This window comes from Anoplophora glabripennis, unplaced genomic scaffold (assembly GCF_000390285.2).
Source record: "Anoplophora glabripennis isolate ALB-LARVAE unplaced genomic scaffold, Agla_2.0 scaffold1234, whole genome shotgun sequence".
Classification (NCBI taxonomy): Eukaryota; Metazoa; Arthropoda; class Insecta; order Coleoptera; family Cerambycidae; genus Anoplophora; species Anoplophora glabripennis.
Window position 1 is genome coordinate 44259 of NW_019417309.1, and position 12600 is coordinate 56858.

Consider the following 12600-nt stretch of genomic DNA (forward strand, 5'->3'; position numbering starts at 1 on the left):
TAGATTTGCTGTTTTCTTTTACTCATGATTTCGGAATCATAACGCATTATGATCCGAAATCTAGCAATCTGATTGGTTTCCATCGGATCGTAACACGTTATGATTCCGAAATCATGAGTAAAAGAAAAGGGCTATTATTATATAGTTGGCCGAGTTCACAGTATACTAATCAGTATACTGTGGCCGAGTTGAACTCCCAAATCTCAAAGCGCTTGATCTACTCCAATCGCTACCATTAACTATTTACCATTACCTAAAAAGTTCTCGGAATTTTCAAACACAAAACTATATTTATAATTGTAGGTATAAATTACTGTGTCTTCTTAAATGCCGGAGTTCCACGTGACCAGTTTTGTTTTGGCGCTCAGCAAATTTGATTTTCTTAAGTTGGTGTTTCGGAAATTATTAAGGTAAAATTACCAACATGAAATGTCGCCCGCGCCATTATTCCATGGCTAGAAATTGGCCTCAATGATTTGGGATCGAGGGGGATTATCCCTCTTTATCCTAACATGAAATGTCAATGGCAATCCAAATGCCTTCGTAATTTTTCGATTTTTTGATGGCAATTGTTTGTATGTACAATAGCACTTAATTTCTACAAATTAATCTTTGTTAAGTTGAAAAAATTGCTCTTTTCAGAAATAAGTAAAAAACTGTGTTTATGTTCGCATTGTATGGTAAATTAATTTACCTAGGTATAATTTATATTTAAATATTGAAAAAAATAATAATAAAACAAACTTTTTGTATTTTACTAACATTACTTTTATTATCTCTGAATGAAAGCGAATTACAAAATAGTATATTTTTTAAAGAACAACCTTCAATCAAAAAATAAATTTTCAATATAAATGGGATAAAAATTCAAAATATGTTAGAGGAGTATGATTACCTATTTTACCTACGACCACTACTGTAAATACTTAAAAGCACACCGTCTGCGATCAATGTAAGATTCCTATTACGTACGGTAAAAAAATGGCGCAGTTTTCCTAGCAACCGCCTAGCAACAGCCAATACAATACTGTTTGTATTTACCGTTGCTAGGCAGTTGCTAGGAAAACTGTGCGATTTTTTTACCAAGCTGTGCGTTTTTTTTACCGTACGACGTAATAGGAATCTTGCATTGATCGCAGACGATGTGTTTTTAAGTATTTAAAGTAGTGGTCGTAGGTAAAGTATAGTACGTAATACGTGGTGTAATGCAATTACGCACTCATAGAATTACGCACTCGCCGCTACGCGGCGTCGTGCGTAACTTTTCCATTCGTGCGTAAAATGCTTTTTACAACACTTATTACGTAATATACTATTATAAGTAAAAATGGAAAAATAATTTTTCTCCTATTTGCAGATTAATGTTCAAAGTTTGTTAATAAATGGAAAATATACTGCACTGCACTGGATTACTTTCTATCTCCAAGAAATTTAGACTCCGTTCCCGTTGTATGTATGTTTGGTTGCCTGATAGTCGCGGACACTCGGGTATTTATGTGAAGGCGTTGTATACATATTATCTATGGTATACATACAAGTACTTACATAAAATGAAAATTATATATATAAGCCCCAAATCTTAATTATACTTATACTTATAATATTCTATTTGTTAATACTAACCTCTCTTTGCAATATTTTGAATATTACATTACAATAGTAAAGCGTGCTATATAGTGTCTCGAAATTGTGTCGGGCCATAAAGTTTGGATGCGTAGTCATCTAAAAAAGTTTCCGGCATCAAAGGATATTAAGGTGGCCGACATTAAGAAATAATAATCTATGTTTCAGTTTTTAATAAATAAAATAAAAAATCATGTAATCCCGTGCAATTCTCTCAATTCAGGCCAGAGTTGCCATATTCGTATGCGAAGATTTTCTTGTACTCTAACTACCTACTTTAGTGAATCGTTAATTGTAGATCGTTGGTAGATTCTAATCGTTAAAAGTAATTTTAATTTTTTTTGGTTCTGTATTCTTTAAAGAAGTAGTGAGTACCCAAACCACATATTACTAACATATGTGCAAACGTGAATATGAGTGAATATTAATATTACAATTAATTTTACTGAACTTTTGTTGTCAATCAATAATTGAATTACATATTTCATCAATAGACCTTTTTAGTAGTGACGTCACATACGCCAAATAATAGGCAACCCCCATAGTGCACATTGTCATAAAGAATTTCTCAATATTTTTACCAACTCGATTTTCGACCTGTTTGGACATAAGTGTCAAAAAATTATCTTCTTTGTCAAGACCTTAAATATCGCGATATTCTGGCAATACTAGAAATATTTATGCCCGTTTGCACCGTTTAGAATTTAAGCCAAGTTCAACTGAACTTGGTTTAATTTTAAAACTAGGTTTTAATAATCAGCTTTTGCACCACTTTCTGCCGATTGTAGATTAAATTAAACTGGGTTTTTGGAATACTGTTTAGGGATTTTATTATGCCGCTAACTTATGTCCAGTTATGTTCGGAAAAGAATATGTCAAAGTCAAATTCTCGAACCAAAATTTTAATATGAGTACCGTCAACGACACCTAACACTCTAGGAAATGATGCAATTTTATAGAACTCATGTTGCACACTAACTATTTCTTCTGGGTTTGGCATTTTTATGTATCTCTGATAAAGCCGAGCTATTGCAATTGATACTCGTACAATTATCCTGGACACTGTTGGTATGTCCATCCCTGAAAAGTCTGCAATAGTAGACAAATGACCAGCACAAGCATAGAACCAATTGTTGGATAGGAGATACACTATTATTTCCCAGAAATACAAAATCATGTTAAGAATAAAAGCTTTTTATAACTCCAAATTTGCCAGTTGCATCGTGTTCATGCCGACGTGTTCATAAAATTTACATATCACTTAGATATTCCAACTCCTCTTCAATTAAAGTTAGGAAATGTAATGTGGTCTCTTTTGTCAACCTAAATCTGCGGAAAAAAAGTCATATTGTCTAGATTATGAAATAGATCATTTCTAATATATATTTGTCTGGGAAATCCAATGTCTATAATTTCGTGAATATCAAAATCATCCAATACATCAAAGTCAGAATCTGAATCTATTTCAAAGTTTTCAATGATGACTTAACACCACTCACTCATACACAGTTCACAGGAAAAGGAAGAAATGCATATTTAAAAAAATTATAACTAGCAGCTAAATACTGTCAATAATGTCAATTTATGTTTTCTCATTAATCCAAGTTTAAGCGGTCAAATTTGAGGGTTCAAATGAATCCTAGATTAATACATAGATTTGAAACGGTGCAAACAAAATGTTATATTTTAATCCAAGTTCAGACTTAATCCCGGATTAAACACTACGGTGCAAACGAGCATTAAGAAGTTCCAATCCCCAAGTGACAAACTAAAAGAATTACCTATAGAATTTATATATGCGAAGTAGCCTAGCAACAGGATATCATTCAAGAAAGATTTGGCTAAGGTGACGAGTAATAATAATAAACCACTTGAAGAAAAAAAAAAGACTCGATAAGCACACTGACACAGCAATTCACCAAGAAAAACAATATTCTTTCCGAAAATGCGCATTAGGCATAATACGGCTAATGTTAAATTTTTACTTTATTTAAATTTAGGAGTCTATTAGGGTGCAAGATTAGCTGTCGGATAATCTCCATCCCAGCCATAGTTCCTGTTGACTTTCTGTTTCTTTAGTTTAATCACTTACGTTTTTAAAGACCTATTACACTAACACTACCTACTTAAATTTTGAGCTGTGCTTAAGTTATGCATTAATTCTTAAAAAAATTCACAGTTGTATTGAATATTGGAGTCAAAAAAATTTTAAGTTTGTAAGAGTACGATTTTATAAACTTTAGAGCGAATAATAATTATTACTATAGATAAATTTCAATGATAACTATAAAATATCTGATCATGTCATATTTGTCACTTATACTTCATTATTTTTGTACAGACGTTAAGATCTCAAAAATTATAAAATGAATGTTTTGTTACAAAGGCATTGCGCAAGATACATCTATGTTGTTCCAGAGGGTTTAAAGGAACTGATGTCTGATATTTCTAGAGAAGTATATGGCAATTTTTTTCTATGTGGCGTTTATAATTTGCTGTTATAATTTAAGGTAATTCGATGCGATCCTGAAAATATTTATACTTTCATTGCCGACTATTTAGATGCACTTTTAATTACCCGTGAAAATGCAAGAGGTAAGGTAAAGTAGCCTTTTTGTTTTAAATGATTTTCAAAGATTTGCTAAATAATAGCCAAATTTCACCACTAGCTTTAACGATGAAAATTAATGAGAATAGTTGAATTAAAAATTAGTCAGTAGAAACAGCTCGTTGAAATTAGATAAAATAAACAACATCCGTAGACATTTTACTAGAAAAATCCATAAAATGCATCATTTTCTTGAAAAACTGGTTTTCATTAAGTGCTATACAATGTAGTATTAATTAGTATTAATATTGATTATAAAATATTACCCATAACCTGATTTTTTTTGTAAAAATTTGTAAAAAAATCAAAAAATACTGGCTATAATAAATCTACAACGTGCGTTGTAGATTACAAGTAAATAGGACTTTTTAAAAATAAGAACAAGTTTTCTGGCAAAACCAATTTATTTTATTCAAAATAGTCCCCTCTTACTCAATAAAGCAATTTGCACTGTCTAAAAGCGTGTTGAATGATGTTTTAGATTATCGGCCGAGTTGTACCTCAGGATGTTAGTACAAGCTTTTTGGATGGCTTCTACGTCCACAACGCTCTTCTTTCATCGACAAATGCATTTTTCCGAAAAGATAAAAGTCCTACGGTGCCAAATTAGGCGAATACGAGGAGTGGTTAACAATTACAATGCACTTTTTAGTAAAAAAAATCGATCACAAATGTCGATCCATGAGATGGCGCATTATCGTACAACAAACGCCAACTTCCTTCTACGCGATATTCTGTCCGAAAACGACGAATATGTGCAATAAATGCTTCAAAACACCAAGATAAAGTAGTGCATTAACGATTTGGTCCGGTGGAATGAACTCTTTGTGGACAATGCCCTTGGAAAAATTGTCTTCACTTTTGGCTAAAGAAAAATTGTCTTCACTTTTGACTTCAATAAAGGAGCGAAACGTGTGTGCACGGTTTGTTCCACACCGTTCACGTTTCGCTGGCCCAAATGTTCGGCCAAAATGCGATAAATTGATGTTTTTAAGATGCCCAACTTCAATTCCATGAATTTCAATGAAGATTTTGGCTGATCTTTGATGAATTCACGCACAGTTTTGAAGGAATCTGCGGTGATCACGGATTTCGGTTGACCAACATGGTGCTCATCATTTATCATCAGAACCGTTTTCAAACTGCGTATACCACTCATGAACTCTGCCACGGGTTAAACAATCATCACCATGAACTTAGTACATCAATTGAAACGTTAAAGTAAAAAATTTTACAAAGTTTAAAACAAAACTTAATACTAGGTAATCCTTTGTTCTATGTTCATTTTTGCACCGATGACAAAAATATACTATAACTTCAAGAGAAATAACTCCACTTCTTTTCATCCAAATGTCATGAAATTTTGATAGAACATCAGTGAAGGATCTAACGTTTCGACAAATGTCAGTTGATGGCCTCACTAGAAGTACCTATTTTTGAAAAGTCCTGCATCTTGTAGTTCTCTCAACCATAAAACATTTGCACACCACTAATAATAGAAGTCCATGAACTTAGAAAGTATTCTTTTATTTCTACACCGTGTATCTTGAAAATGAAATGCCTATCCTAGATAATATACTGTGACTATTGACAAATGTTTATTTGAACTAATTTTAACGCAATTAAACAGATTTAAGAACTATCTTTAAAACATGTTCGAAGGTCTAATGATTTGTGTTACAGTTGCTGCAAGACTAGTCCAGAGTATAACAGACATAGCGACTACAACCGTCGAATTTTTATTAAATACTGGCATGAATAGGCCAGAAGCAGATAATGTTGTTAACATCCTCGAGAAGACATTTAGACAATGTATTCAAACGAGCTACGCAGGTACAGAAGGAACAGAACCAGGTAAAATATTTACAGAGCTTTTATAAGCCACGTGACGCCCAGCGTAGGTAACCAACATCACACGGCTTGTATTGTCAAGAAATCCCTAAATTTTAACTAATATTAATGATTCGTTTGCAATGAACAATGACAAACTGTTTTTTTCGCGGAAAAATTGCACCAATCACCAGTCGGTAATGTAATCTTGATCTTATTGTTTTAATTTCACCGAAATTTAATTGCCAACATGAAGGAAATAAAATTACTGTTCCAAACTAAATTACTAGTCACGTGACTCGTAATGTAATTATTTATTAAGGCTCTGTATGTACCTACATCTTCCTATAATTTTTATACTTCACAGGTATACTAGGTACTAAATATTTATTTAAGAATACATATCCAACAGGATGAAGTCCAAATGACAGAATAAGGTGAAACAAAAAAGCTAAATGTAAAATAAAATTAAAAAAACTAAATATTAAAATATATGAGTACTTCTTGATAAAAAGGAAATCGAAATACAAAACAGAGACGGAAACATAAAATGTGATAAACAAAGTAAACAATACTTACAAGATCTGAGTAATAATGGCTAAACAAACATTTTTTTTAAACGTTATTAACAGAGTGAAAAGTCTATCTTCAAACTTCTGATAATTAGAAAATGTTCTCCAACTAAATATTATGACCATTATATAGGGTTAATCATGCAACTGGTTCATTAGAAGGATACAAAGTTCCCATAATAGGATTTTGTTGAATATTTGAATACCCAGGTTACCGACCATGAACTTTTCAATGAAAATATTTTCAAAACTGTTGCCACCAACTTTGTTATTTTAAATGGAACACCCTGTATATTATTAAATTAGCCAATTTTATACAGGGCTCTGAAAACTAATTGACAAACCTGAGGAAATTCAAACGTGTGTAAGACATTTTTGTTAATGTATATTTTTGCATTTCTGGATTCACTAGTTGCTATAGTTATTCTTGATATGGTTTCTGATGTATCACCACTTTTTTGTTTAAAATGAGAAAAATCATGTTTCGTGTAAGAAACTCATAGTTACAGTCTTTCCGAAGTCAGTTGAACACGTATAAAAACGCTTAGTAATAAAATTGAATGAGTTTCATAGACGTCCCTAAAAAAATTTTCTCCTAAAGTTAAAATATAATAATTTGTATATAATGTGTAGAAAATTTCTATTATATCTTCATTTGGCTAATATATTTTAATTATTTATGTCCTCAAACAATTTTATTATATTGATGGCAAATTTTGGTTATGACATATCACAAAACATTTACATTTTCAATAAAATATATTACTGCTCGGCATTGCTGCACTGCACTGCTAGGCAATTTGTCAACAACTGAAATTTGGTCGCCGAGTGCGGCTGTGTTTGTGCGCCGTTTCCCCGCGCGCGTATTCTTCAACTGGGCGTATACATTTCTACCACCTCCATGTTTAGTTCGACCAGACCTGAATATGGGTATGGCTAAATAAATATGGGAACAAGTTTTTCAAATACCCATTTTTGTGCCGAGTTGCTGCGTAGCGACCGAACCTGGTACATTACTTCCTAGTTCTTTGATCTTCAATTGAGATCGCAAAGACTATATCTATGAAAACAAAAGGCTACGCCCTGTTAAAGCACCAAAAAAAAATCACTGACTTCTACTTTCCTCGACCCAAAAATACAGATTTCCACGTGAACTGTTTCTGAGGTATATACTTTTGAAGCCAACAGTGCTGTATGCATTTTTTTTTAAATCGCATTATCTTGAAAACAACTAAAATATGGAAAAGTTTATACAAAGTGACCCTAAAATTTAACGTAGAATCAAAAATGTAATAATATATGGGGTGTTCCATTTAACGTAACAAAGTTGGTGGCAACTTCCGGTATAAGGGGAAATGCAACAGTTTTGAAAATATTTTCATTGAAGTTCATGGCCGGTAACATGGGTATTCAAATTTTCAACAAAATCCCATTATGGTAACTTTGTATCCTTCTAATGAACCAGTTGTGTGAATAACCCTGTATATGCATGTTTAACTTTGTACCACACAAATATTATTAGGAATATTTTAAAAGTCTCAAGTTCTGAAAATATTTAAACAATAAAATGCGATAAAAGTTCGGTAACGCAGCAATGTCAACAAATTGCATACGACTACTTAAATTATCAATTTAGTTATTTAAATTGAGAGCAGTTTTGCGCCTACCCGTGCACGTAATTTAATATTAATAGATACAGTTTAATGAGAGATTACCAAATCCGAAATGAAATGTTTATCAAATATTTAAAACTGAAATTTGGCGCCAATGTTTGTATTATTTTGGATCGTAACTTATTATTTCAATTCTTAGACACAAGATAAGATATCTCTATTAGAAAAGTAAATTATTAAACAAATTCAGTCAAATTCCATAAAAGTGCATGTATTGTTTTATTTGACTTGTTGCAAATCTACAAATGATTGATGATACAATAAGGATGGCGATATTATTAGTCATGAACATGAACAGTATTTAAAAATGTGAATTTTATAGTTTTTAAATAAAACTAAATTGCTGAATTAAATTATACATTTATTTGTTAATTTTCTACTTACAGATGAAGTCGAAGAGATAAACATTATTTCAGATATCATAAACGAAGCAGATATTCCTCCTGAAATAGGAGAGCAGGCAGCAACAATTATACAGAATGCCTACCGAAAATTCAAAATCAGAAGGGACAAGGTAATGAATAATCTGCTTATCTCCATATCATAATATTTTATTTCTATCAGGAACGTGAACTGTTAAGCGGAATGGTGGATTGGAGAGTTGCTGCTAGAAGTGCGATTCGTCTGTACAGAAAGACTGGAGTTACCTACGAGGAAGCAAACAGGGCCGCCACATTGATAAAGGTAGTGCATTAGTCTACATTGTCCTTCTTTTTATGTTGTTACAACTGTATCAGGTGAATTTTGACTTTTTTTAGTTGTTTTCAGAGTGATTGTTCCCCCATAGTATTGCCAATTTAAAATTTTTCGGGTCGCTGTCTATCAGTTTGGCTGTTTAAAGGCCTAGGTATTGAGTAGCAATGGCCAATCATAGATGTAACATGATTACATCTCACGTATAGACCATAATATCCACAAATACTGGACTATCCTTCACAGTAAAAAATCAAAAACTACTCAGCAAATGTATATTTGAGCGATAATCAATAAGTGTACATTTTTTAGAGTAAATAAAGTGACGCTCTAAAAGATATCTAAGTTTCCAATAAAATAAAAAATAGAAAAAAATCATTCGCGTTTCTAGAGCCTTCTAGTTTAAGGTACAAATTATTATGTTTAGTTATCCTAAAGCCTCCCAAATCAAATTTTATTGAAATATCTTTAAACATCATGGAGCTATTACAAAAATTTAAACATAAACAATTTATTTGAAGTTTGAAGGCCATAAATAAATAAATAATAAATAAAAACCATTTGAGGTCTTATGTGCAAGAGACTAAACATTTTTTAAGGTACACCTTTGAAAAGTATCCATCACAGTACTGAGGGACTATCCACAGTGTCCACTTAAAAAATACATCACCGTCTTTCCTACTATTGCCATTTACATTTAAAGCACGCCTGCCTATTTTCAAACACTTAATACTATTTTATCAATTTTCAAGTCTTTATAATGTCAATGATTCCAGTGACTATTTCTTCTAGTATAACCAATTTTCTAAAATTTCATTAATTTCATTATTAAGCTTGATTATATTTTTCCTTTAATTTAGGCAGCTTATAAAGGATACTACACACGGCGTGTTATGAGAAAGTTAGCTGAGGAAAGTAAACTCTTAGCGGATGCAATCGACGAGGAAGAAATTGAAGAGGAAGAAATTTCTGAACACGAGTACTTATACAGGTATAAGTTCTTTTTACCCCTACCCTAAAACTCTGTTTTATTTAGTCAAAAGATTGTTAAAATCGATTATGGAACTATTATACCACACGTCGATTTCGATGAACCGAAAGTGGCAGAGGTAGGATCAACAGATACATCTGTATCAACACCTGAGGCAGAATCAACTACTAGCACTGTAGTATATTCAGTCGCAGAAGAAATTTTAAATTTGACTTTGCAAGAGATTAAAAAGAGAGGTAATTAATACATTTATATTAATTGGTTGGGGAATAAGTAATGTCGGCTTTTAAAAATCAACGCGCTGCAATTTCCGCTGGTTTGCTCTGTCTATCAACACGTGATCATAATTAACGTTTTCCTCGTCGTATTGTTACTGGCGACGAAAAATGAATGTGTCTGTACGTGAATTTGAAACAGCGTAGAGAATGATCAAGCCCCATAAAACAATCAGCTCCACCAACAAGACCAGAACTTTATCCTCGAAAGACAATGTTATGATGCGTCTGGTGGGATTGGAAAGGGATTCTTTATTGCGAACTCTAACCAAACAATCAAACCGTTAACGCAGAATTCTATGTTCAACAACTACGGCGACTGACTCTACGCGGTCATTCAATAAAAAAGACCTGACCTGATCTTCTTTAGCAAAATGACAATGCGAGACCACATATCGCCAATATGGTTAAAACGGCCATTTGGAGTTGATTTAGCAACTTCTACCCCACCCTTCTTCCTCTCGCGCTTTGTGACTTTCACCTCTTCGGCAATGAGTTAAGAGGACGTGGACGTGGACGTGAAGAGGTCGTGGTTGGACGAGTTTTTCGAGTCAAAATCGGAGGATTTCTCCAGACGAGGCATCAAGAAACTTTTTGAACGTTGGGAGGAGGTCATAAATAACTATGGAGAATACATCACAGATTGATAATTATTGTAGAGTTAAAAACAAAATATCTTAATTTGAAAAAAAAACGGACTTATTCCCCAACCCAACAGAACACAATCCTGAGTCAAAGTTTTTGGATGAATTTTCAATAAAACTTATTTTAGATATCGGTTTTAAAATCCTTCAGAAGATTTATTAATTTTTGATATACCCACATAACTGAAAGTCAACAAAGTTAATAAACGATATTAGAAAATTTTCCAATTTCGTTGTGGCCACTACCTACATAACCTTCCTTCTATTTCGTATGGCATATTGAAGGTACGAACATAAGTGACAAAAACACTATGAATTAATAAGGAATTTCTGGTAACACATTTTTATAATTGGATTATCAATATTATTTTAGGGAATAGTTAAAACTAATATTTCCATACTTCCCTTTAGTATTAACAACTTCCTGTAATTTACAGTACTGAAACAGTTCCTGCTATATATTGCACGAAATAAATTGAATTCAATTTTTTCTTTACATTTATGAAAAATAATTTAAAATATATGATTCCACAGAATATAAATCCCAATCGTGGAATTACAAACAAAAAATACTACTAACTTAACAGAAAAAAAAAAACAATAACGAAATAAAAAATAAAGTTAAAATACTATAAAAATTGATAACAACAAATATACGATAAACTTGCTGATGAGATACGCAGATATTACAAAAATTAACTAAACAAATAACCCCAGTAGCACAAGATATGGGACAAATATTACCGTTATATTGAATCAATGCCCAGGATTTGGAAGATTTAGCCAATATTGGTAAAAGACAGGCATCCAATGTATTCAGTCAATATAATGCCTATAAAGGTCCAATATATACAACCGGTAGATTAATGTCGGTCCCATATCGGATTTATATTGTCAACCAGCATTATGTAAAAAATTTTGTCATTTATAATATTTGGCCAATACCTATGTGAAAAAATTATTTTCATGTTTGTGCTACTGGAGAAATAAATACACATACAGGGTGATTCATTAATAATGGGACAGAGCTTAAGGGCATGTTGCTGACCTTAAAATAGAGCGATTAAGCCAAATATGCCTTATCCGAATGTTGCTCCCTTTCGATCTACAAGGTGTTAAAGTTGAAAAAATATTTTCGATTTTTTTAAATATCTTGAGCATCTTTGAACGGATTGTCTTGAAAGTTTGTACACCTATGTTTTCTGAGGTGGTAATTACGGAAATGGTAACTATTTTGCAATCACATCTAGGATGCGCTAGTTGTAGTGTTCCGTCGGAGTAAACATATGTCAAACTTTTTTGTCCTTCAAAAATCTGAATTTCCAATAAGAAATTATTAAACTACGTTCAATTCTAAATAAAAAAGATATACCTGTTAAAAATCGATAAACTTAACCGTTTTCGAAATAAGAACGATTTACTATTTCTTTACAAAATTATTTGTTTGAACGTACGCCTTTAAATAAGATGACTTAAATGAAGTAGGCCGCTGTCAATGAAATGTCATGTATTATTTATGTCAATTCTAAGCAACTTATAAATACTAGACAGTTTAGTTCTTCTTCGTTTGTGATTTTTTTCATTAAAATGCCGCGTCATAATGATTATTCGTTTGTTGAAATGAGAAACATGGTATGTGTGTATGCCCAAGAAAATTATTGTGGTCGTCATGCAGCAGCGAGGTACTTGGA

The 12600-nt window shown here is 32.3% G+C and overlaps 1 protein-coding gene across 1 annotated transcript; it reads left to right on the forward strand.

Annotated features, from left to right (window-relative positions):
• The first annotated feature begins 3989 nt into the window (after positions 1–3989).
• Positions 3990–10912, forward strand: LOC108915219. The gene is made up of 8 exons (XM_018721194.1): positions 3990–4079; positions 4134–4218; positions 5915–6085; positions 8693–8820; positions 8871–8990; positions 9860–9990; positions 10036–10226; positions 10767–10912. Exons 1-8 carry the CDS (start codon positions 3990–3992, stop codon positions 10910–10912), a joined length of 1062 nt encoding a protein of 353 aa, XP_018576710.1.
• The last annotated feature ends 1688 nt before the right edge of the window (positions 10913–12600 follow it).

What these genes read in the sequence shown, in the direction of transcription:
- LOC108915219 (XM_018721194.1), top strand. Translation starts at nt 3,990, where the DNA reads ATGAATGTTTTGTTACAAAGGCATTGCGCAAGATACATCTATGTTGTT. An exon ending in TACAGAAGGAACAGAACCAG is followed by an intron (nt 6,086 to 8,692) that starts GTAAAATATTTA and finishes TTCTACTTACAG; the next exon opens with ATGAAGTCGAAGAGATAAAC. An exon ending in GCAAGAGATTAAAAAGAGAG is followed by an intron (nt 10,227 to 10,766) that starts GTAATTAATACA and finishes CAATGAGTTAAG; the next exon opens with AGGACGTGGACGTGGACGTG.